The 27,001-nt window shown below is 36.6% G+C and overlaps 1 protein-coding gene across 8 annotated transcripts in view; it reads left to right on the top strand.

Moving 5' to 3' along the window:
- POMT1 (protein O-mannosyltransferase 1) overlaps window positions 1-27,001 on the top strand; it is a 59,516-nt gene that overhangs the window by 26,939 nt on the left and 5,576 nt on the right. For 7 of the 8 annotated variants that reach the window (XM_074210881.1, XM_074210885.1, XM_074210886.1 and 4 more), the window contains 8 exons: window positions 526-621; window positions 1,799-1,891; window positions 16,440-16,536; window positions 18,480-18,572; window positions 19,754-19,874; window positions 20,375-20,472; window positions 21,959-22,072; window positions 26,758-26,884. In XM_074210881.1, the coding sequence (XP_074066982.1) occupies window positions 526-621; window positions 1,799-1,891; window positions 16,440-16,536; window positions 18,480-18,572; window positions 19,754-19,874; window positions 20,375-20,472; window positions 21,959-22,072; window positions 26,758-26,884 (839 nt within the window). The remainder of the gene's footprint in view (window positions 1-525; window positions 622-1,798; window positions 1,892-16,439; window positions 16,537-18,479; window positions 18,573-19,753; window positions 19,875-20,374; window positions 20,473-21,958; window positions 22,073-26,757; window positions 26,885-27,001) is intronic. The other variant, XM_074210888.1, reaches the window with a different exon arrangement.

The following is a 27,001-nucleotide window of genomic DNA, read 5'->3' as shown; positions in this document are numbered from 1 at the left end:
GAAGATAACACATAAAAGGAACCTAAAAAGTAGCAAGAGGTTGGAGGGAGGTGAAGACCAAGAAATCTAGAATAAGACCAGAAAGGGAATCAAGGCAGACTGCTCTGCTTCACTCTGATGGGAGAAAAGGGAATGGACCTTCTAGAAGGATATTCCAGGATCCTAGGCACTGTGGGAAGATCCAGAATCAAATTGCAGTAAAAGCATTGTTTTGAAGTCTAGAAGATCAGGATCTGGGATTCTTGAAAGACATTTATTTTCAAATACTACAGTGTTGTTTATATCTATCCTATATATAGAGATAATGTATGAAATAAAATTAAACTTGAGTGCCTTAATGACTTTCAGTGTAAATGAGTTTTTATTTTATATTTGTGTAGAAGAGTAGAGAGTTAGTTGACTAACCAAGTAAGTTAAGAGGTGCGAAAAGGCTTCATCTATTTAAAGAAAATGGGGTGGGGAGGTAACTTGGATTCTAATTTGATTAAAATTCTGTTGTTCTTGTGTTCGTTATTTTTTCTTCAGGTATGAGAATGGCCGAGGCAGCTCCCACCAGCAACAAGTGACCTGTTATCCTTTCAAAGATGTCAATAACTGGTGGATTGTAAAAGATCCTGGGAAGTGAGTACATAAAAGAAAACTCCTGCAAGGGCACCACCAAGCTCTTGGTTCTTTAATAATCAGCATCGCTTTCCAGTAGACATAATTGAACATTTTGGATTTTTAAATTGATCTATCTGGTAACTAGAAAAGTAGTTTCTTGGTGATCATGGTCTGTATTTTTGGTAATGGAAAATTCTTTTTCTGCTGGGTTGTTAGTAAGAGTTGTAGACTGTAAAATTGTTAGGTAATTATTGTAAAGGAAAAGATCATGAGATCATAGATTTAAAGATTAAAAGGGATATTAAAGGTGATCTAGGTACAACTAGGTAGCACAGTGGATAGAACACCACCCCTAGAATCAGGAGGACTTAAGTTCAAATTTGACCTCAGACAACTTAAAAATTACATAGCTGTATGACCTTGGCAAGTCACTTAACTCCACTGCCTTGCAAAAAAAAAAAAAAAATGAAAACAAAGGTGATCTAGACCTACTCCCTTATTTTACAGGTGAGGAAACTGAGTCCCAGAGAGGTGAAAGCACAAGTTATAAAAGACAAAGTAAACATTCGCACCTAGGCCCTCTTACTCTGAATCTAGTACTCTTTCTATTGCAAAATGTGAAACAAAATGGACCTCATTTGATATGAGAAATACGGCTTTTGTGACTTTCAGAATTTTGTAACTTTGAAATACTTACTTTAGTTTTATTATGAAGCTAACTTTTTACTCTTCTTTTGTTTATACAGACATAAATTCAAAGCTCATTTGTATTGAGAAGAATTGGAACTGAAATTTAACTTAATTTCACAAACTTTACATTATATAGGATGAATTAATATAAACAGAGTTTCTGTGGGAATTTTTTTAATATTTGAAAAGCTACTTTTGAGTACCCTCAAGAGCTCTATAAATTGCTCACTTCATTATATAGTTAATTATTCATTTACAAACTAACATAGAAACTGGAGATGTAGGGAAACAAGTCCCAAGATTCAGTAATGATATTAAAATATTGTTTTGCCCATATTTCATCTATGTGAAAGCTACTGTTGGCTTGGAAGACACAAAATTACATTTGTCTTTAATGTGAGTTAAGTTCTCTTTTAGTTGACTTAGATGGTTTGCTAACTGTCACGTGATAGAGGCTGAGGTATTCCTTTCAGGTAGATATTTAAATTCTTTTCTCTGTTCCTAGGCATCAGTTGGTGGTGACCAATCCTCCTAGGTCTGTACGACATGGGGATATTGTGCAGCTGGTTCATGGAATTACCACTCGTTTCCTTAATACGTAAGTGTTCTTACCATTCACTTGCTGTTATCTTCTTTTGCTGTTTCTCTCCAGTTTATTTTCTGTTCAGACACAATTCAGTTTGTAGGAAGAAATTGTAGCTTTTCTGGCTTTTTAATTTTCCTAATTGATTACTTACCTTTTCATTTACATAATCACATTGGGACTTTTCTGTCTGGAAATGTGTATGATTAAAATGTATAAAATTATAACATTTATGTTAGTTGTTTAACAGCTCCAAGAGTATTAGAACTACAGAATATCCCTTGAACTTTGAAGAAGATACTTTTTTAAAACAAAGGAAAGTTCTGCTTTGTATAGCATAGAGTGAAGTGGGCAACTTGACATATATGGATTCAGAAAGGTTGATAGAGCTGTCAACATTTATTTTAAAAAAACTAACATTATTTGAAGGTATAATCCTAATCTTTTGAGTTTTCTGTCAGAGTAAAAGAAATTTTACTATTACAATTTTTATATAATATAGACTAAGAATAGCAGGAGTTTTTAGCATTTAGTAGCCTAAAAAATGACCAGAAAAAGAATGTCCTCAAATTTTATGACCTGTACAGATGATGGGAATTAGAGCAGGTGATAGAGGATGAATATAAAACCTTGGCACGGTCCCATAAGATGATAGTGAGGAGAGCTAGAACTCCAAATTGGCAAGTCAAGAAACATTAATGATGAAATCATTTAATACTGCTGCTTTGTAGGAATTCTTTAATTCTTGTTTGTGAAAGGAAAGTCAGGCTCTAGTAGCTGGCGTGGTAATATAGTTTTCCCCTTATTAGACAATTCTTACTTTTCAGTCACTCAGCAATCAAGTTTTTTTTGAGGATGTACCATGTGTCAGACACTGTCCTAATTACTAAGAATACAAAGAGAGAAAGGGGAGAAAATGACTAAAACATTCTCTCTTTAGAAACTTAGCAGTGCCCATGGCTAAGACAACAGGGATATTTATTTACAACCAATATACATACATGTGTATTATTTGTAAATTGTTTTATACATATGTGTATATATAAAACTTGTAAATAGTGTCTATATAATATATTTTATAACATAAAATGTATATATATTTTATATATGTGTATATATGAATATATATGTGTGTATAGATAAATAAAATATATGTGTATATGTATCTGTATAAAATATCAATTGGAGACAATCTCAAAGGGAAAGGCCGAAGATTAAGGAAGACAGGAAATGTCTTTTTTAAAGGGGTAGATGCTTTCCCTTGAAGGAAGGCTACCCATGGTAGCCGATGAGGAGGCTGAAAGTTCCCAGCAGGCAACCAGCCAGTGAAAACTGCCAGGAGATGGAGCGTCTGTTTGAGGAACAACCAGGGGACCATTGTTGCTGGGTTAAAAGCAGGGACCAGGTTTTCAACAGCTTCAGAAGCCCAACAGCAGGTTTTATATCTTATCCTGGAGGAGCTGAGGCTGTTGATGAGAGCTAAGGTGAACACAAAGGAGTTTTAAAATTTTCATTGAGGAAAAATTGAAAGAAAAGAAAGAATGTTATTCTAGGACAGATGGTTCATAGATAATGATTGATGAAGAGAAAGCAAAAAACTGCCCAGCTCTTATTTTTGCTGTTTTCCCTGTCGAGTAGAATGATCTTTGTACCAAATGAGGCTAACACAAATATTGGTAATAAGGAGTCAATAATCAAGTTAAATAAGGAGATTAAATGAGAATGCCTAGCCACCCTTTATGAATTCAGGTCATTTGACTCAAGGGAACTGAAAATTTCGGGGAACTGAAAAAAACTGGGAGATGTAATTACTGAGCTATTGTCAGTGATCTTTGAAAGGGCAGGACTGGAGAAAGACAGGTTTTTTAATCTTTACAACACAGAAGATACATTTAGCAGATTATTAGACTTGAGTTTTCTATTCCTAACAAAAGTCTAGGATAAATTATTTATTTTAATCAAGGGCAGGCCTGATGGCATGGTAGAGTACAAGATTTGGAGTCAGGAAGACCTGGGTTCAGACCCAACTAGTTGTGTGATCCTGGGCAGGTCACTTAACTACTGTCTAGCTTAGTTTCCTTAACTACAAAATGGTGTAATGGGATAATACTATACCTACCTTTACAGGGTTCTTGTGAGAATCAAATTAGACATATAAAGCATTATGTAAATGATAATGATAATTTTTATTTTATCTTTTATTTTTGTGTTACTTCCATTTCCAATATCTAATTTTTATTTCTTATTCACTGAACCATCCCCTGAAAAAAAGATTAAAGAAGAAAGAAGAGAAAAAGTATTTGAGCAAGACCAACCAGCATATCAAACTATTTTGACAATATATGGAATAGTCTATATTCATATTCCCTACTTTGCAAAGAAGGGACTGAGGTGCAAATCTTTAACTCTTCTTTGAAGTCTAGCTTGGTTTTTATAAATGCACAATCTACTTTCATTTTAATTACAAAGATGAACTCAATACTTTGAACAGTATGTTATTAAAAGAATGATTACCAAGCCTCTAGAAAAGAAGGTGTTAATTGCCAACGTACGTCATAGGGAAAAACTAGCCATGCTAGTTTGTGAATTGCTTCAACCATTTTTTTTTGTTTGTTTTTGATTTCTTTGCTAGGCAATGGGGTTAACTAACTTGCCCAAGGTCACACAACTAAGTAAGTATTAAGTGTCTGGGGTCAGATTTGAACTCAGGTCTTCCTGACTCCAGGGCCAGTGCTCTATCCACTGAGCCACTTAGCTTCCCCTGCTTCAACCTTTTTTTTTTCTAGGTTTTTGCTAGGCAGTGGGGTTAAGTGGCTTGCCCAAGGCCACACAGCTAGGTAATTATTAAGTGTCTGAGACAGAATTTGAACCCAGGTACTCCTGACTCCAGGGCCAGTGCTCTATCCACTGCACCACCTAGCTGACCCCTGCTTCAACCATTCTTGAAAACAATTTGGAGTTCTAAAAGGGACAGTTAGCAAATTGCTCATAGCCCTTTGAAGCAGAGATCTATTTCTACAACTACTAGGACTATACCCCTGAAGAATTAGGGAACAGTCCCTCTATACAGAAATAATCATAGCAGCAATATTTTTTATTTTAAAAAGCAAGGAAAGAACACAATTACCCAGTTTTTGGAAAATGACTGAACAAGCTGTTATGTGAATATAATGGGATATTAGGGAATGGTCAATATGAAGAATTCAAAGAACTTTGATTCACATGATGGAAGGTGATGAAAACAGAGCCCCAAATACTTGTACACATACAGTGACCCCAAAAGTAATTAAAGTCAGTATTGAGAGACAACAAAATTGGTTAGATGCCATGCTCAGTTAATACCATACTATCAAAATGAAAGGGCATTTCCTTTCTATCCAGACTGACTGTTTTCAGGGAGTGTACTTTGAATGGAGTTTAGCTATTCATTTGTGTCAAAACCAAATGTATTGGTGATTTTGAAAACAAAGAACCAGCACTCATCAAGAGTAGGTCTTACCAGAGTGTTGACCTTGTTTCCTTTTTTTGAGTTATGTTAGTGATATAATTTAGTTACATTTTAACAAAGTATTTGGCAATCTTTTGTTATAATCTTTTTTAAAGCTTTATTAATGTCTTTTGGTTTTAAAATGTTATAAACTACCAACCTTAAATCATGGAAAAAACAAACAAAATGGTTCTTCCCTTCTGATACTCCTTTATCTGACCATAACCTCCTCACATTCCAACTCTCAATATGCATTACTCTTTATAAATCTGTTCTTTTTTAGTAAAGATATTATTTGAGTTTTACAGTTTTCCCCCAATCTTGTTTCCCTACCCCCACCCCCACCCCACAGATAGCACTCCATCAGTCTTTACTTTGTTTCCATGTTGTACCTCATCCAAATTGGGTGTGATAAGAGAGAAATCATATCCTGAAAGAGAACAGAATTCTCAGAGGTAACCAGATCAAACTGTAAGACATCTGGGTTTTTTTTTTTCCGAATTAAAGGGAATAGTCCTTGTACTTTGTTCAAACTCCACAGCTCCTTATCTGGATACAGATGGCACTCTCTTTTGCAGACAGCCAAAAATTGTTCCCAATTGTTGTGCTGATGGAATGAGCAAGTCCTTCAAGGTTGAACATCATTCCCATGTTGCTGTTAGGGTGTACAGTATTTTTCTGGCTCTGCTCATCTCACTCAGCATCAGTTCATGCAAATCCCTCCAGGTTTCCCTGAAATACCGTCCCTCCTGATTTCTAATAGGACAATAGTATTCCATGACATACATATACCACAGTTTGCTAAGCCATTCCCCAACTGAAGGACATTTACTGGATTTCCAATTCCTTGCCACCACAAACAGGGCTGCTGTAAATATTTTTGTACAAGTAATGTTTTTACCCTTTTTCCTCATCTCTTCAGGGTATAGACCCAGTAGTGGTATTGCTGGGTCAAAGGGTATGCACATTTTTGTTGCCCTTTGGACGTAGTTCCAAATAGCTCTCCAGAAGGGTTGGATGAGTTCACAGCTCCACCAACAGTGTAATAGTGTCCCAGATTTCCCACATCCCTTCCAACAATGATCATTATCCTTCCTGGTCATACTGGCCAATCTGAGAGGTGTGAGGTGGTACCTCAACGAAGCTTTAATTTGCTTTTCTCTAATAATTAATGATTTAGAGCATTTTTTCATATGGCTATGGATTGCTTTGATCTCCTCATCTGTAAATTGCCTTTGCATATCCTTTGACCATTTGTCAATTGGGGAATGGCTTTTTGTTTTAAAAATATGACTCAGTTCTCTGTATATTTTAGAAATGAGTTCTTTGTCAGAATCATTAGTTGTAAAGATTGTTTCCCAATTTACTACTTTTCTTTTGATTTTGATTACATTGGTTTTACCTGTGCAAAACCTTTTTAATTTAATGTAATCGAAATCATCTAATTGGTTTTTAGTGATGTTCTCCAACTCTTCCTTAGTCATAAACTGTTCCCCTTTCCATAGATCTGACAGGTAGACTAGTCCTTGATCTTCTAATTTGCTTATAGTATTTTTTATGTCTATGTCCTGTAACCATTTGGATCTTATCTTGGTAAAGGGTGTGAGGTGTTGGTCTAATCTAAGTTTCTTCCATACTAACTTCCAATTATCCCAGCAGTTTTTATCAAAGAGGGAGTTTTTATCCTGGTGGCCTGACTCTTTGGGTTTATCAAACAGCAGATTACTATAATCCTCTCCTGCTTTTACACCTAGTCTATTCCACTGGTCCACCACTCTATTTCTTAGCCAATACCAAACAGTTTTGATGACTGATGCTTTATAGTATAATTTTAGATCTGGTAGTGCTAAGCCACCTTCATTTGCATTTTTTTCATTAAGCTCCTGGCAATTCTTGACTTTTTATTCTCTATATGAATTTACTTACAATTTTTTCTAGCTCATTAAAGTAATTTTTTGGAATTTTGATTGGTAGGGCACTAAACAGATAGTTCAGTTTTGGTAGAATTGTCATTTTTATTATATTAGCTCTACCTATCCATGAGCAGTTGATATTTGCCCAGTTATTTAAATCTGATTTAATTTGTGTGAGAAGTGTTTTATAATTGTTTTCAAAAAGATTGTGAGTCTGTCTTGGCAAATAGACTCCCAAGTATTTTACACTGTCTGAGGTTACCTTGAATGGAATTTCTCTTTCTAGCTCTTCCTGCTGTTTCTTGCTAGTCATATATAGGAAAGTTGAGAATTTATGGGGGTTTATTTTATAACCTGCAACTTTGCTAAAATTGCTAATTGTTTTCAGTAGTTTTTTTAGATGATTTCTTGGGATTCTCTAGGTAGACCATCATATCATCTGCGAATAGTGAGTTTTTTCTCTTCCTTCCCAATTCTAATTCCTTTAATTTCTTTTTCTTCTCTAATTGCTGATGCTAACATTTCTAATACAATATTGAATAGTAGTGGTGATAATGGGCACCCTTGTTTAAACCCTGATCTTATTAGGAATGCCTCTAGCCTCTCCCCATTGAGTATAATGCTTGTTGATGGTTTCAGATAGATACTGCTCATTATTTTAAGGAAAAGTCCATTTATTGCTACACTCTCTAGTGATTTTAATAGGAATGGATGCTGTATTTTGTCAAAAGCTTTTTCAGCATCTATTGATATGATCATCAGGTTTCTGATAAGTTGTTATTGATATAATTGAGTATACTAAGAGTTTTCTGAATATTGAACCAATCTTGCATTCCTGGAAGAAATCCTACTTGATCATAATATATTATCCTAGTGATGACTTGTAGTAGTCGTTTTGCTAAGATTTTATTTAGAATTTTTGCATCTATATTCATGAGGGAAATAGGTCTATAATTTTCTTTCTCTGTTTTAACTCTTCCTGGTTTAGGTAGCAGTACCATATTGGTTTCATAGTAAGAGTTAGGCAAAGTCCCATCTTTCCCTATTTTTCCAAAGAGTTTGTATAGGATTGGAACCAATTGTTCCTTAAATGTTTGGTAGAATTACCTTGTGAATCCATCAGGCCCTGGAGGTTTTTTTTTTAGGGAGTTCACTAATGGCTTGTTGAATTTCTTTTTCTGAGATAGGGTTGTTCAGGTATTTAATCTCTTCTTCATTTAACCTGGGAAACTTATTTTTGTAAATATTCATCCATTTCACTTAGATTATCAAATTTATTGGCATAAAGTTGGGCAAAATAATTTTGAATTATTACTTTAATTTCCTCCTCATTGGTGGTGAGTTCACCTTTTTCATTTATAATACTAGCAATTTGGTTTTCTTCTTTTTTTAATCAAATTGACCAGAGGTTTATCAATTTTATTGGTTTTTTCATAATACCAACTTTTGGTTTTATTTATTAATTCAATAGTTTTTTTGCTTTCAATTTTATTAATTTCTCCTTTCATTTTTAGAATTTCTAATTTGGTACTTAATTGGGGATTTTTGATTTGTTCTTTCTCTAATTTTTTTAGTTCATTGATTTCCTCTTTCTCCAATTTATTCATATAAGCATTTAGAGCTATAATATATCCCCTGAGAGTTGCTTTGAATGAATCCCATAGGTTTTGGTATGTTGTTTCATTATTATCATTATCTAGGATAAAATGGTTAATTCTTTCTATAATTTGTTTTTTGGTCCACTCATTTTTTAAGATGAGGTTATTCAGTTTCCATTTAATTTGCTCTGGGTCTATATCTCCTTGGCCCAGTATTGCATATGACTTTTATTGCATTGTGATCTGAGAAAGATGTATTCACTATTTCTGCCTTTCTGCAGTTGATCATTAGGTTTTTATGTCCTAGTACATGGTCAATTTTTGTATAAGTTCCATGTACTGCAGAGAAAAAGGTATATTCCTCCCTATCCCCATTCAGTTTCCTCCATAAGTCTACCATATCTAATTTTTCTAACAATCTATTTACCTCCCTAATTTCTTTCTTGTTTGTTTTATGATTTGATTTATCTAGATCTGATAGAGGGAGGTTGAGGTCTCCCACTAGTAGAGTTTTACTGTCTATGTCTTCCTGCAGTTCTTTCAGCTTCTCCTCTAAGAATCTGGGTGCTGTCCCACTGGGTGCATATATATTCAATATTGAAATGACTTTATTGTCTATGGTACCTTTTAGGAGGATAAAGTTTCCTTCCTTATCTCTTTTAACGCTATCTATTTTTGCTGTTGCTTTGTCTGAGATAAGGATTGCTACCCCCTGCTTTTTTTACTTCAGCTGAAGCAAAATATATTTTGCTCCAACCTTTTACCTTTACTCTATATGTATCTCTCTGCTTCAAATGAGTTTCTTATAAGCAGCATATTGTAGGATTCTGGTTTTTAATCCACTCTGCTATTTGCTTACGTTTTAAGGGAGAGTTCATCCCATTCACATTTAAGGTTATGATTACTAATTCTTTATTGCCCTCTGTGCTATCTTCCCTCTGTTTGTATTTTCCCCCCTTTCCCCCCCTTTTATCCATATTCCCCAGTATTTTGTTTTTGAATACCACCCCCTTAAGTGTGTCTGCCCTCCTATATCGCTCTTTCCCCTTTCCCTGTTCCCTTCCCTTCCTTTTGTTATTTCCCCTTATTTTACTCCACTCCCCTTCCCTTTCTCTGTCCCCCCTCCCCTTTTCACCTTTTACTTCTTGAAAGGTTAGATGTTTTATAAGTTAACTGAGTATGTATAGGTTGACTTTAAGCCAAGTCTGATGAGAAGAAGATTCAGGTGTTTCTCCTCTACTCCCTTCTTCCCCTCTATTACCATAGGTTTTTTGGACCTCTTAGTGTAATGACATTTGTTCCATTCAATCCCCTCCCTCCTCCTGTCTCTTTCCTGTCCCCCTTTTTAGGGGGGTAGTGTATTTTTTTTTTAGATCATTCTAAGTCATAGAAAATTCTGAGTGTCTGTCCCTTCTAGTTCAGTATATTCTGCTGAATAGAGTGCAAATTCCTGAGAGTTATTAGAGTCTTTCTCCCCAGTGGAGTTAAAGCCAGTTACATCCCATTAGATATCAGTCTCATGGATAGGTCATGGATGTCCAGCATTTCTGGCTAGGTATATTCTCTCTGTTGGAGTTACATTTCTCAGGATTCTCAGGATTTATGAGAGTCTCTACCCCCCCCCCCCCTTGCTGGGATATAGCCAATTTCAACTTGCTGGATTGCTTTTTTTTCCTTTTACTGCCCCCCCTTTTTTTTTACCTTTTCATGTGTCTCTTGAGCCTCCTGTTTGATATCCAAATTTTCTGTTTAGCTCTGGTCTTTTCATCAGAAATTTTTGGAATTCTTCCATTTCATTAAATGTCCATCTTTTTCCCTGGAAGAGAAGTCTCAGCTTTGCAGGGAAGTAGATTCTTGGCTGCATTCCAAGCTCCCGTGCTCTTCGAAATATCTCGTTCCAGGCCCTTCGATCCCTTAGAGTTGATGCAGCCAGGTCCTGTGTGATCCTTACTGTGGCTCCTTGATATTTAAATTGTTTCTTTCTGGCTGCTTGCAGGATTTTCTCTTTTATCTGATAGTTCTGGAGTTTGGCCACAACATTCCTTGGTGTTTTCCTTTTAGGATCTTTTTCTGGTGGGGATCGATGTACTCTTTCAATAACTACTTTGCCCTCCGATTCCATGATGTCAGGGCAGTTTTCCATCACTAGATCCTGTAATATTAAGTCCAGGCTTTTTTTCTCTTCAATGTTTTCAGGAAGTCCTATAATTTTCAGGTTTCCCCTCCTCGATCTATTCTCGAGGTCAGTGGTTTTGTTGATGAGGTTTTTCACATTTGCTTCTATTTTTTCTATTTTTTGATTTTGTTTAACTGACTCTTGCTGTCTTGTGGAGTCATTAGTTTCTGTAGACTCCATTATTTTTTTTTTGGGGGGGGGTTTTCTTCATTAACCTTTTCCAGTTGGTCGATTCTACTTTTGAAAGAGCTTTCCATTTGAGCAATTGAGGTTTTGAGAGAATTAATTTCTTTTTGCATTTGCTCATTTGAGGATCTGAGAGAATTATTCTCATTTTGCAAGGTATTAATTGTCTCCCCCAAATTTTCCAGTTGAGTTTTAAACTCCTTCCTTATTTCTTCAAGGAAGTCTTTCTGTGCTGGAGACCAGATTGTATTCTCCTCAGAAGTTCCAGGTCTCTCTGGGTTGGGGTCTTTCCCTTCCAGGAATTTTTCTATGGATCCACCTTCCCGCTGACCCTTCTTCATTATGCTAAGACCTTGAGTTGGGTGGGGCTGGTTCACCTGGGCTTGGGATCTCTAAAGGCTTTACTGAGTGCAGTTTCTCTGGCTGGCCAGTAGGAGGTGCTAGTTGCCCTCTCTGGGGTTCTGTGACCTTGGTTGGGAGGCCTTCTCCCTTTGCTTGAGGGAGGGAATTGGAGCTATTGAATTCTTTTGCCTTCAATCAATGGTGGGCTTTACCCTGGCCTGAGGTCATTCCTCAGCTCGGCTGGTTCTTTTGCTCATACACCTGGGCCTGAGGCAGAAATAATTTGCATTTCTTTGAGAAAAGGCCTCAGTGCAATGGAGTCCCGGGCTCAGAGTTTCTCAGACCTGAGGAGCCCCAGGATGATGTCCACATCTCTCCTGCACCAGACATCTCCCTGCAGCCCCTTCCCTAAGCTCCAGGGGGACAGCCCCAACACCAGCGCCTCTGCTTCCCCGCTGACCCAAGCCTCCTTCGTCCAGCCCCACCGCTGATCCAGAAGATCTGGCTCTCTGGCACTCAGACTTCCGGTTCTGATTCAGCTGTTGGTCTGGCTGATCTTCCCTGGGAGCTCAGACTCACCTGCCGGTACTCAGCCAAGGCTGCTGCGGGAGACGAATCCTGAGGTAGATTTTCCTCTCCTGGCTTTTCTTTCTGGGTTTCCTGGTTCGGATCTCTTTTAAGAGGTTTGTTTCATGTGATAGATGAGGAAGAGATCAGGAGACTTTAGAACTGTGACTGTCTTCTCTCCGCCATCTTGGCCCCCAGTCTCTTTAAATCTGTGCTTTGTGCTCACCATCTTTTAGGACTCTGCCAGCCCATCACACTTGCTCTGACTTCACTTTCTTCCCTTCCCAATTTCAACTTTGTAATTGTCCCCCTTGTTTTACTGACTCTTGTGCTATATCAAATACTGTCTTTGCATTACTTTCACCATTTACTTTTCTACTCCTACTTAAGTAGGAGTATATTTATTGACTCACTTCATTTGGGCTCTCACTATAGCATGTAAATCCTTTTGCCTTTTCCCTAATTGATTCTCTATCCCACTCTCTACACCTCTTTACTCCTTACAGTTCTCCAATTTTCTTTACCACTTTGTCTACCAGCCCTCACTACAGAGTACAGTTGAGGCAAGAACAGAAGCATCAAGATAACTAGTGCCCTGTTATGAGTGAGGAATGTTGAGAAGGACATTTTTGGCTAAACAGTATATAAGGGGAATAATGTATAGTAGCAATACTGAAAAGATAGATATGAGCCAGGTTATGAAGGACTTTAAATACCAAATAAAGCAGTGTATATTTGACCTGAGAGGCAACATAGAGCTGCTCTAATTTGTTATGTAGGAGAGCAAAATGGTGAGACTTGTGCTTTAGGAAAATCACTTTGACCATTATATGGAGATGCATGGGAGGGGGAGAGACCAGTAAGGAGGCAGACAAGAAATGATGACGGCTTGAACTGTTACTCACATGATAAGTCATGTGAGGAGAGCTAAGGAAAAGGAAACAAAAGATGCTGAGAAGGTAGAAATGGCAAACTTTGTAACTGATTGTATATTTGGGATAAAGAATAAGAATTTATGTGGGACCTCCTTTGTACTAACCCCTTTGCTGAGCACTTTTCTAAATGTTATCTCAATTGATCCTCAAAATAACACTGGGAGATAGTTTACAGTTGAGAATACTGAAGAATCGAAGGTTAAGTCTCTTTTCCAGAGTCAGACAGCTAGTAATTGTCAGAGGTCAGATTTGTACTCAGGACTCTGTCTGAGTCATCATTGTATTCACTGCACCATCATCTGCCTTTAGGAAGAGTAAGAAATGAAGGCTGACTTTTGGGAATGTGAACCCTGGGTAACTAGAAGGATAGTAATACTTTTTAGCATAAATAAGAAAGTTCACAATGGGATGGGTTTGCGGGAAATATGATGAGTTGTGTTTTGGACATGTTGATTTTGAAATGCCTATAGGATTTTTAGTTTAAAATGCTCGGTGAGCTCCAACTTCAGTTTTGTTTTGTTTTTTTTAAGATTTTATTTATTTTGAGTTTTACAATTTTTCCCCTAATCTTCCTTCCCTACCCCCCCAAGACAGTCTGTTAGTCTTTGCAGTGTTTCCATGGTATACATTGGGCATACAAATTGAATGTGATGAGAGAGAAATCATATCCTTAAGGAAGAAAAATAAAGTATAAGAGATAGCAGAATTACATAGTAAGATAACAGGTTTTTTTTTTTTCCTGAATTAAAGGTAATAGTCTTTGTTTACCCATGATTCTTTTTCTGGGTACAGATGGTATTCTCCATCGCAGGTAGCCCAGAATTGTCCCTGATTGTTGCACTGATGGAATGAACAAGTTCATCAAGGTTTGATGATCACCCCCAGGTTGCTGTTAGGGTGTACAGTGTTCTTCTGGTTCTGCTCATTTCGCTCAGCATCAGTTCAGGCAAATCCTTCCAGGCTTCCCTGAATTCCCATCCCTCCTGGTTTCTAATAGAACAATAATGTTCCATGATATACATATACCACAGTTTAAGCCATTCCCCAATTGAAGGACATTTACTTAATTTCCAGTTCTTTGCCCCCATAAACAGGGCCACTATGAATATTTTTGTACAAGTGATATTTTTACCCTTTTTCATAGTCTCTTCAGGGTATAGACCCAGTAGTGTTCCAACTTCTGTTTTTGAACTGATCCAGAGAGTTGGGGATGGTGGCAGGACTGGAACTCCTATGCTGGATAAGCACTTAAGGGTCAAATTATAAAGAAGATCCTTATTTAGGGATGGGTCAGAGTAGGTGACTTGGGTCTCTTCTGAATGTTTTCTGATTTTTTGAGCTAGGCTTAGAATTGACTAAGTAGAGGGGGATGAGCTGGATTGCCTTTGGGAAATTTCATAGCAGTTTCAGTGATCTTAACCTGCCCCCAGCTATATGAAACATAACAATCTTGGAAGATTCAAAATTGCAGTTGATCCATAGGGAAGGGGAGTAAATCATAAGGGTAAATTACACAGCATATTGACAAGAATGATATACAACAAGAATGGAATAAAAGACTTTGCCAGAGATATTTATGTCTGGAACAGGAGGTAGGCCAGTCATGTCATGAAGGGATGGACAACCTTGTACAAATAAAATGCTAAAAGGCCACCAGAGTAGGTAAGGTCTTTAAGTTGGTCCTCCAGAGGAAGATTGTATAATAACATTCAGAAGAATAATAGAGAGGAGATAACAGTGCATTATGATCTGTGCCAGTGAGGAAGGGTGCCTATGTTGGTGAGTATCACAACTCAGTGATACTGTTGAGCCAGCATCTGTCAGCAAACTAAGGGACTTGTATTTAGTCTAATACTATTTCATGGTGAGATTTGTAGAGATTATTGAGGACAGAGGTGGTTTTAGTTTTGTTTCTGCCTTCAGAAATATCATCACGAGTAATCAGAAGGTTTCCACCTATTTGTCCTGTGTAGCTCTTATTCCTCCCCATCCATGTGTTCACAACATGGGATCACTCAAGGAACATGAGACGCTTCTTAAGTTTTCTTGGCATAGGGATAGAGGTGGCACAGTGGATAGAGCACCGGCCCTGGAATCAGGAGTACCTGAGTTCAAATCTTACCTCAGACACTTAATAATTACCTAGCTGTGTGGACTTGGGCAAACCATTTAACCCCATTGCCTTGCAAAAAAGAAAAGTTTTCTTGGCATCCTGAGGATACAATAGCTGTCCATCAGTTATCCTTCATTTTTGTCCCATGACTAATCTATTTTAACCTCCTCTTTTTTTAAAGTGTGATTGCTACAATTAAACATGGTCTGACATAAAACAGAGACCATATACTGGACATTGTTCTCCTTCTGTCAATGCAGATTACGATTGTATTTGCTTTTTTAGCCATCATGTCATGTTATAGACTCAAATGGAATTAACTTATAATCCAGACAATTCATAGATAATTAAAAAAAATTTTTACTTTTTTTTTATTCCAGCTACATCTAAAACCTTGAGTTCCAAATTCTCTCCATTCTTCCCACCCCACTCCCCCCATTGAGGAAGCCAATTACTTGGTTTAAATTAAAAAATGTATAGCCTTGAAACACATTACTACAATAGTCATACTGTAAAAGTAAACATAATCCCCCCCACACACAGAGAGAAAGAAAAATGCCAAGAATAAAGTTGGGGTGGGGTGGGGAAGAGTATGCTTCAATTTGTATTTAGACACCATCAAATTTTTGGGTTTGGGTGGATAGCATTCATTATCATAAATCCATCAGAGAAATTGCTTCAATATTTTTCCTCCAGTTGCTATTGATAGCTATATTTCCTTCTGTCCTGTTTCCTTCCTACTTCATTTATTGTAATATCCCCTTTCACCTTTTCCTTCCTCAAAAGTGAGTTGTATCTAACTACCCTCTACCACTGTCTTCCCTCTCTTCTATCACCTACACCCTCTCACTAATGTTTAATGAATTGTTCTCTACTCAAGTCCACCTTATCTTATATACATGAAGAAAATTTTTAATTCAAATATAAGACTTTACATTCATAACTATTAAATTTCATCTTTCTCATTTTGAACTAATGTTCTAACCTGTTGATTATTTTTAGGATCCTTTCTTTGTTGGTTTTATGTCACTGAAAATTAGATAAGCATGCCATCTGTGGGTATCTTGAGCCATCAGTAAAAATTTTGAATAACTTCTTCACCTTTCCCTAAGGCTAATTCTTTGTCATTGAAGATCAGACTTTTTTTTTTTACCTCTTAAATGTTCCCTAGAGTTATCTTAAAATGAGCAAAGGACCATCTAAAGCAGTACTGAGAAATTTTTCTTTGTTGTCTTCATTGATTTAGACACGATGTTGCTGCACCTCTGAGTCCACACTCTCAGGAAATTTCCTGTTACATCGACTATAATATTTCTATGCCAGCACAGAACCTTTGGAGAGTGGTGAGTTGAAATAGATTGCACCTAATTCTAGATAGCACCTAATTCAATCATTTCATTTTGTATATGAAGAACCTGGAACCCAGATCCAGTCAAATGACTTGTGCCAAACCACTAAGTGAATCAGGGAGAATTCTGATTCACCTAAAGCTCATTTTACTACATCAGATATTGAATATCATGTTGAATAACAGTATTTTCTTAATAAGTTAATAAAATTGCTATTAAAGGTAATAGTAGCTCCAAAATCCAATGCTTCCTTATTCTCAGATAAAATGCATTCTATTAAGTTTGGCATTTCATGCCCTTCCTAGTCTGAGTTCATTCTATTTTCTAAATTTCCCATTACTCCCTCCCATGCTTTATATGCTTCCCCAGGAAACAACATTCCTGTGTATGGGTCTTTGGATAAGCAGTCCCTCATGCCTGGAATACTCTTCATCCTTTCTCTCATCTTCTGGAACTCTTGGACTTACTTCACAGCTCCCCTCATGCCATCTTCTGCAGGCTTACTTTCCCTAGATCTCCCCTGCTCCTCCAAATTACAAATTGTATTTGTTTTGTGTATTTTTATCTATGTACATTTTGTCCCCTCTCCCCTCTCTCCCCCCTGTCCCTCCTTCAAAGGAAGCGACTGTTTCAATTTTGTTTCTATATCCTTAGTGATTCATACAGTGCCGAACAGACAGTGAATCCTCAGTAAATGCTTTTTAAATTAAATTGAATGGTGTTCTTGACCTATTAGCTTAATATAGTAGAAAATGCACTGGACTTAGAACCCAAAGGTTTGGTTTCAAATCTTGCCTGAGTGGGGATAATAATACTTGCCTTAGCTTTATCATTGGATTGTTTTGAGGAAAGTATTTTATCATTCTTAAAGTGATATACAAAATATGAGCTATTAGAAAGAAGCATTCCGATTTATGGTTCTAACTAGAAGTTGTATTCATTTATTTAAAACCCATAAGTTCATTTTGTGAAGTAGGTTTATTTTGTAAGATAAAGGAACAGAACATTTTTTCTCTTACCAAAAGTTCATCTTCTTAAATAATTGAAGTCAAATCCAGCTTCAGGAAGTTTTGTGCCAGGCAGGTGCTACTGTTAGTTCTGGTTTATAAATTTTGATAGCATTTGACTTGCATTTTTGATACTCCCTCTTCTACACTTAAACATGTTTTAAGAAATAACTCAGCACCTTGAACCTGAGCTGGAAAAGATACTAAAGAAATGTAAAATAGAAAAAGCCCTTTAAAATTGGCTCTCCTGTGCTTTCCTCGTTTCCAAAGGTGAGCTTTGGGCTTCTGTGTCCAGCCATGGAGACTCACCACTTCTAAGTGATTTGCATTGTCATTTGTGTAAGAGGAGATACTAGTAGTAAAAAGAACTATTAATTGAGTGCTGGTTGAAAGAGCTTATGATTATCAGCATTTAGCCTTTTTTTTTTTTTTTTTTTTTTTAGGTTTTTGCAAGGCAAATGGGGTTAAGTGGCTTGCCCAAGGCCACACAGCTAGGTAATTATTAAGTGTCTGAGGTCAGATTTGAACCCAGGTACTCCTGACTTTAAGGCCAGGCCAGTGCTTTATCCACTACACCACCTAGCCACCCCTAGCTTTTTTTTTTTAAATGAACCTATGATTTAATTGATACATGAAACTCCTGATGAGGAAACTTCCTCTAATAATGCAGAACAGCACCTATTTTGAAAGTTATAGTCTGAGAGAGTTGTCAAGGATACTGAGAGGTTCAGGAACTTGTTCAGCCACACAACCAGTACAGGGCAAAAGGCCCTGAACCCCCTCAGTCTACCTGATTCTGAGTTTGGCTGTCTCTAACCTGTCATGTTGCTTCTCTCATATATGGCTTTTGAACCTTCTTTGTATGACAGTCATTCAACTGCTGGAGATGAGAACAAAGGTAATACAACAAGAGCTGATTTTTTTTCCTAGGATATTGTAAACCGTGAGTCAGATTCAGATATCTGGAAGACCATATTGTCAGAAGTCCGGTTTGTACACGTGAACACTTCAGCAGTACTGAAGGTAAGGATCTCATGATTGAAGGACTTTTGTGTTTTCCTAAACTGTAGGTACTCAGTTTCTTCTTGCTTAATTTTTCAATCTGAACTGGCTTCAGAAAGACCAAAAGAGCAGAGAGCAGTTACAAGGGAAGACTTTGCCAATATTCCTTTTTTTCCTCCTGTGAAATTGAAAGTGGTTTTGGTTTTTTTTAAAGGATCCTTTTTATCAATCTATTTTGTTTTTTATATTACCTTTTATTTCTGAATATATCCCTTTCTCTTCCCCTATATAACATATATATATATATATATATATATATATAGAGAGAGAGAGAGAGAGAGAGAGAGAGAGATTTTAAAAGAAAGAGAAAAAATGTATTTCCATGATACCTAACCAGCATATCAGCTGAATCCATTACATACCCTTACTTCTTAATATCTCTGTAAAGAAAGGAAGAAATACCTTTTCTTGTTCTTCAGGACCAAGCATGATCATTTTATTTATGTAGGGTTCAGTTTCTGCTCTTTCTATTTGTGTCATAGGTATACTTGTCTGGTTTTGCCTATTTGACCCTATATCAGTTCATTTAAGTCTCTGCTTCTCTGAATTCTTCTTATGCATCATTTCTTACAGTTGGGTAATATTCTATGAATTCATAAAGCACAACTTCCTAAGATATTTCCCAGTCATACTGTATTTTCAGTTGTTTTGCTATCATAAAAAAGAACTTATATGCATAAGCTGGGGGTTCACAGGACCTTTCTTTCTGGATTTTATTTCCTTAGGATATATGTTTATTAGTGGGATAGGTCAAAGAATGTGAACATTTTAGTTAATTTTTAGCATAATTCCATGTTGTTTTCCACAATATTGAGACCATTTCACAGTTTAATCCACAGGTGTATTAATATGTCTATTTTTCCACTGCTCCTCCAACATCTTCTCTTTCCATCTTTTGTCATCTGTGCCAATTTACTCTTTTCATTGCTGTGATTTATCTGAACTAATAGCATTAGTCCAAATTTAATTAATTCCAAAATGAAGACATCATAGGAAAAAACAGGATGCTCACTATTGAAACAGAATGAATCAGTGGTAACTCTACCACTTTATCCCAATTTTGGCAGATTTGAGAAAATTTTCTTTTCTAATACATTTATTTTCATTTTCCCTTTTACACCCCCCTTCCTCCCCTACTTCAGCTGAGTGGGGCATCATTACCTGACTGGGGTTATCGGCAGCTGGAGATTATTGGTGAAAAACTGTCCAAAGGCTATCACCAGAGCATGGTATGGAATGTGGAGGAACACCGATATGGGAAAAGTAAGTTCTGAATGAGTTCTAAATTTTATGACTGATGTATTTTTATGATGAAAACCTTAGTTTAGCTCACCTGATTTGGGAAATACATTTTCATCCATACAGGATTTTGTACCCCAAAAAAATGAATATCAGATTGTCTTTTCTTTGCTCTCACCATGTAAATCTTTTTTCCATTATTTCTACTTAAGTTTCAGAACATTTGTGTCCAACAAAAGGGAACTAGAGCTATAAATATAACTAAAGATCTTTTAAATTACCATTGGAAGGCAATTGATGTCTTTCAGTGCAAGATGAATTTTAAGCATGAGTGAAATATAAATTCATGGTTTTTCCAACTATTAATTTGCTGGAGGAGAATTTGCCTTAAGTATATAACTTTGATTATGTCTGGCTTACTAGTCATTTGGAAGCTAAGGGAGGTGGACTTGTAAAAACAAAAAAGGAGTTTAATAGCTACTTTTCATAGAGGACTGACCTTGGTCCATTTTGAAACTCTTTAGGTCAGGAGCAGAAGGAGAGAGAGCTGGAGTTACATTCCCCCACTCAAATTGACATCAGCAAAAACCTCAGTTTTATGGCCAGATTCACAGAACTACAGGTGAACGGGTTGGGGTGTGTTTGGGAAACAGTTTGCTTGCTAATCCTAGCACTCTTTTATAATTAAACATTGTATGTCTTGTTTAAATAATTTATTGTCTTGTAAACTCTGAACTTAAGACCTAGAAGTTCCTTGTGTTCCCCCTTTCCATTTAGTTATAAGTAGAAAGCAGAACCATTGTTGATATATCAATTAAATTCTGCTGCATACATGATTTGAGCTTCTAAAGGTAAAATTTGTGATATAGTTAAGGGAGATTTATATGTTATACATGATTTGTACTTGTATAATCTATACCAGATTACTCACTGTCTTGGGGAGAGGTCAGGGATAGGAGGAAAATAGAAGAATATGAAACTTAAAAGCTTCCAAAAAGATGAATGTTGAAAACTACCTGTGTTTATGGTTGGAAAAAATAAAATTACATTTAAAAAAAAAGAAGGGAGATTTATTAGAACCATGCCATAATTAGTACACTTTGCCCAAGGCCACACAGCTAGGTAATTATTAAGTTTCTGAGGCTGGATTTGAACTCGGGTACTCCTGATTCCAGGGCCGGTGCTCTATCCACTGCACCACCTAGCCGCCCCTTGAGTTCCTTTTTCAGCTAATGAAATGGAAACCTTTTGTTAAAATTCCAAAATTATAGAATGTTAGGGAGAAGTGGTCCTATCAGACATAAACATTTTATTCAGTCTTCTCATTTTATAGATGAGAAGAAACTCAGGTTCACAGATAAGTGACTTACAAAGCTTGTTCATGATGTAGCTGTACCTGAGACTCAGATGTCTAGATTCCCTTGATGCATCTTACTTTTCCTAATGTTTCATGTTGCCTGTCCCTATTTGTGTAATTTAGAAATAGATCCCTGCTGATGAATATTGACTCAGAAAGCCAAACATTATCTCTGTTGTATTTTTATTTTGATGCACATTTCTCATTTACACTTTAATTTGTTTTGATCCCACTCAAGAGTTTTGAGGGCCATGATGAGTTTGAATACCTCTGATCTAGAATGAACTTCCATCTCATGTGAACAGCAGAAACGTACCCAGTAAACCTTTGAAAGATATTACCAATGATATTACCATTGAAATAAAGTAAAGACTGGCAAATTGCCTTCTGTGGGGTATGGGGGGGAAGGAGGTAAGATTAGGGGGAAAATTGTAAAACTCAAAATAAATAAAATCTTTAAAATGAAAAAAGAAAGAAAGATATGACTAATGTAAAAATGAGCTGGGGGGCAGCTAGGTGGCGCAGTGGATAGAGCACCGGCCTTGGAGTCAGGAGTTACCTGGGTTCAAATCCGGTCTCAGACACTTAATAATAACCTAGCTGTGTGGCCTTGGGCAAGCCACTTAACCCCATTTGCCTTGCAAAAACTAAAAAAAAAAAAGAGCTGGGAAATCTTTGGACAATTTCTTAATCATTGATTAATTACATTGTAATTTTGAAGAAAGGAACTAGCAAACCTGCTTTATTCTAGTGGAAGATGCTGACATTGAGGAGTGAAGAAACCGAGCACAAGTACAGCTCCTCACCCCTGGAATGGCTCACCCTGGAGACAAATATTGCATATTGGCTCCATCCCACGACCAGTGTAAGTGGGAGAATGGACGGGACATTGGATGCAGACTTCTAGCTAAGCACATGAATAATTAATTTAGTGCTTCTACTTCCTCTTAGAACTCCATTGTGATTGAGTATTTTGTTCAGAACTTATATTTCTTTAAAGTAGATGTTACCCTCTTTAACATATACATTTGGGTAATGAAGAATGAGCACTCTCACCAAATATTAGGGAATGAAGCTATTTTTTTATTTTAACAATTTTATCGATGCCTTTTTATTCTTAAAACTCATTTTTTTCTCTTTTTAAAAAATTAATATGTCCCTTCCACTACCACTGAGCATATTTAACAATAAAACAAACAAAAAACTCCCAAAATAAAGCTCTTAGTACATAGCTGTCTTTTAAAATTCCCACATTGGTTATATCTGAAAATGTATGTCTCTTTCTGAATATCTTATTAGGATGTGCTTGGTGCTGTGTCTCATCTTCATTCTTTGGAATTCTTGATTTATCATTGCATTGCCCAGAACACCAGAGGTTTCCAAATTATTTATTTGTTTGTTTGTTTTTTCAAGTAGTTTTTCTTTATAATGTTGTTATTATTTTATGGACTGTTCTTCTAGTTCTTAATTTATTCTGCATCACTTCATAGAGAGATTCCCGGATTCCTCCAAAATTGTCCATTTCATTATTTCTTCTGATACAATTATATTTCCTTATATTCATACAGCGCTGTTTATTTAGCCACTCCCTTAGTTTCTATTTTTTGTAGTTAACACAAAGAGTTAAATACAAAAATAAGTATTTTTAAAAATACCGGTCTTTTTCCTCTTTTATTTCTTCCGGATGTAGGCCCTCATCATAGTGTACCTGGGTCAGAGGGTGGTACATTCTAGTGACTGTCAGCACTGTTCCAGGATGAATAAGTCAGGACATAAGTGGATCTCTTTTCTTAGAGCTCTCTCTGGTTTTTGTCATTTTCTATTTTTGTTATCACTTGTCAGTCCTAGAGTTGGGAGGTGGAATCTCAAGGTTGCTTTAATGTGCATTTCCAGACTTATTATTGACTCAGAGCATTTTTTGATGTGGTTATTGGGGTTTTCTGCCTTGAAAATTTCATGTTTATATCCTTTGGTCATTTATTATTTGGAAAGGGATTCTTAATCATATAAATTTGAATCATTCTTTCTATAGATTGGATATAGTACCTTTCTCAGACAAATTTACTGCAAAGATTTTCTCCCAGTTACCCATTTCCTTCTAATTTTTTCTAATTATTTTTGTGCAAAAACTTTTTAATCCAATCAGAATGGTCCATTATCCACAAATTTGAAAGGTAATTTTCTTCCTTGTTTCTCTAACTTGTTTATAAAATGGCCTTTTATATCTTGGAAAGGTAACCATTTGAAGCTATGGTGTGAGATGTTAATCTAAATCTAATTTCTGCCAGACTGCTGTTCAGTTTTCTCATTAGTTTTTATCAAACCCACATGAGCTGGGTTTTTTGGATTTCTCAAACTTGTGCTCATGAGTCTGTTTTCTTTTGTTTGTTTTATTTGTACCTAATTAGTTCCACCCATTGAAGTCTCTCATTTTTAACTATATGAAATCATTTTAACAATTGGTGCTTTGGAAGAGTTCTTCAGAGCTTTTGTATTAAAGGAAAGCTAGATGCTGTGGCTATAATGATAATAGTTTTCCACTTAGCAAGCAATTATTTTTCAGTCAGTAAAGTAAGCCAATTAATAATCAAGCACTTTTTCTTACTGTGGGAATACAAAGAAAGGTTAGAAAACAAACAACTGTACGAACAAGATAGATATAGGATAAACCAGAGATAATCTCTCAAGAAGGCACTTGGATTTTTGTAAAATTTTCTCCTTCCCTTCCCTCCCCCTTCCCCAAGAAAAGAAGCAATATATGCACATCATGTTAAACATATTTCCACATTAGTCATGTTGTGAAAGAAGAATCAGAACAGAAGGGTAAAAACCATGATAAAGATAAAACAAATTTTGGAAACTAAAGGCTTTGATTTGCATTAACTCTAGTTCTTTCTCTGAATGTAAATGGTATTTTCCTTCACAAGTATTGCTTTACACCGTATTGCTGAGAAGAGCTAAGTCTATCAAGATTGATCATTACACAGTATTTCTGTTAATAGGAACTCACTTCACTCAGCATCAGTTCATGTAAGTCCAGGATTTTCTGAAATATGCTTGCTCATTTTTTTTAAGTTTTTGCAAGGCAATGGAGTTAAGTGGCCTGCCCAGTACCACACAGCTAGGCAATTATTAAGTGTCTGAGGCTGGATTTGAACTCAGGTACTCCTGACTCCAGGGCTGGTGCTCTATCCACTGCGCCACCTAGCCGCCCCCTCATCTTTTCTTACAGAATGTACTCCCATTACATATATATACCACAGTTTGTTCAGTCATTCCCCAATTGATGGACATCCCCATAATTTCCACTTCTTTGTCACCACAAAAAGAGCTACTATGAATATTTTTGTTCATATGGGTCTTTTTTTCATTAGGATTAAGGAGGAATAGGAAAGGCTTCTCTTAGGTAGGACTAGCTGAGACCTAAAGGAAGCTAGGGAAGTCAGAAGACATTGATGAGGAAGAAAGGCGCATTCTAGGTATAGAAGATTGGTGGAGGGTGACCAGAGAAAGTAGGCAGGCATCAGGAGATGGAGTGTCTTGTTTGAGGAACAGCTAGGAGGCCAGTGACTGGATTGCAGGTATAAGACTCAAAAGGTAAGAGGAAACTAACTTATGAGAGGGTTAAAAGCAAGATTTGATATTTTTATCCTAAAATCTGTGAGTTCCAAAATTGTCCAATCTTCAAGAAAAACCTCTGAGGCAGAGTTCAAGACAGTAGCACTTTATTAAAGAGTTCATGGACTGTTAGACCTTCCTCATAATCTGAGATGCCCTGGTCCCTAGGACTTTTTTTTTTAATAGGGTTTGATACCAGAACACTCTGGAGGAACTATATGAAACACAAAATAGACCATTGATAGACCATTTTGAGGGCCAAAAATGATGCATCAACCAAAAAAATAAAAAAAGGCTAGTAACATGGGGTCATGGATTGGACAAAGGTATTTCCACTGACTAATTGTTCATAATGGTTTCTTTCTCATTGAACAGGAAGAGACAGTTCAAATAGTATTGGGGTACTAAAAACAAATTGGGGGACTTTCCAAAGAATCAAGGCATCCCACCTATACCAGATCTGAAATTTGAGCTATTTGCTCAGCATTCATGTGACTTTACAAGTGAACTTCCTAAGTGGTAAACAAGAGGTGAACGTGGAATTAAAGTTTGAGACCTATAAAAATCTGTCTCATCTAATTATCCCTCTATGATTTATGCAAAATATCAAACTGATTAATACTGATGAATATAGAGAAGGTCTCCAAATGGATCCTTTTTCACAGGCAATAGGAAACCACCAGTCTATTGAATACGAATGTGAAATGATTGGGATAATAGCCAGTATTTATATATAGTGCTTTAAGATTTGCAAAGAACCCTATTAATACTGTCTTCCTTAATACTCACACTCCCAGAGGCAAGTGCTCTTGCCATCTCCATTTTACAGTTGATGAGCCTGAATTTTGGAAAGATAAAGTGACTTGGAAAGAAGGAAATAAGCATTTATTAAGCACCTACTATGACTAGGTACTATCAGTTACAGTTGTTCTCATTTGTTCCTTATCACATCCCTATTTTACAGTTGAAGAAGCTGAGGTAGACAGAGGTAAGTGATTTGCCCTTGGTCACAGTCAGTAGATAATTGAACCTCTGCCTTCCTGATTCCAGGTCCAGTGTTCTAAACCAGTGATGTTTCACAGCTTCCTCTCTAACACAGCTGTGGCATGTTCAGACCCTTGTAAAGAAAGATCACTTTGAAAGTTGGCTATAGAGGCTTGGTGGTGCAGTGGATAGAGCACCGGCCCTGGAATCAGGAGTACCTGAGTTCAAATCCGGTCTCAGACACTTAATAATTACCTAGCTCTGTGGCCTTGGGCAAGCCACTTAACCCCATTGCCTTGCAAAAAAAAAAACAGAAACAAAAAAACAAACCTAAAAAAAGAAAGTTTGGATATAGGATGGATTGGAATGGAGAGGGTTGTGAGGCAGGGAGACCAACTGGCTGCTTTTTTCTTTTTTCCTACTCACAGAAGTTAGGCAGAGATTTACTTATGGTAAAAGTTGGACCTGAAATAAGAAAATGATACACACAGTGCTAAGAACAAAGGCTAGGGTTTGTAGCTGTGCTTTCTCTGAGCTTCATTCAAATTGTCCTGTGAATAAGTTTGTCAGAAAATACTTATTTAAGGGTCGACTGTGTGGTGTTCTTATAGAAATTCCTTAAGGAACAGGGGCTAGTTTTGGTTTCATTTTTTTTTTCCCCATTTTTGTCTCTACCTTAAGTACTCAATACAGGTGCATTGCATGTAGAAATAATTTAATATTTATTAGGAAAATATAACATGGGGGGGGAATACACAGCTTACTTCTCAGTTTACCGTTTTGTTAAAGGAGAACATTTGAGTACCTTTGTACACCTAACTGGAATTGTTTTCAGACTGCACTAAAAAATAAATGTTTTTTATTTAATCATTTTTTCCTACCTTGTACGTGAGGCCAAATGGCCAAAGTAAGGCCAAATGGCCAAAGTAATGCCCTGTGTATTTATAGGCTCAGATCCACCTGCTTGGAAATGCTTTGACCTGGTCTTCTGCCAACATTGCCACTTTAGCCTATGTCCTTCTGTTTTTCTGGTATCTACTCAGACGGAGGAGAAATGTTTGTGACATCCCTGAGGGTAGGTACAGTTATTTTTTCTTCTTACTCATTAGGCTTGTTTTCATTCAGTATACCTTGAGGTGACAGCTAAACACTTTTGGTAGAGCAATACCTAATTCAGTGAATGGTGACTGTT

Source organism: Macrotis lagotis, chromosome 1 (genome assembly GCF_037893015.1).
Source record: "Macrotis lagotis isolate mMagLag1 chromosome 1, bilby.v1.9.chrom.fasta, whole genome shotgun sequence".
Taxonomy (NCBI): Eukaryota; Metazoa; Chordata; class Mammalia; order Peramelemorphia; family Peramelidae; genus Macrotis; species Macrotis lagotis.
Note: the sequence above shows the minus strand (reverse complement) of the source record. Positions and strands in the feature narration are given on the sequence as shown.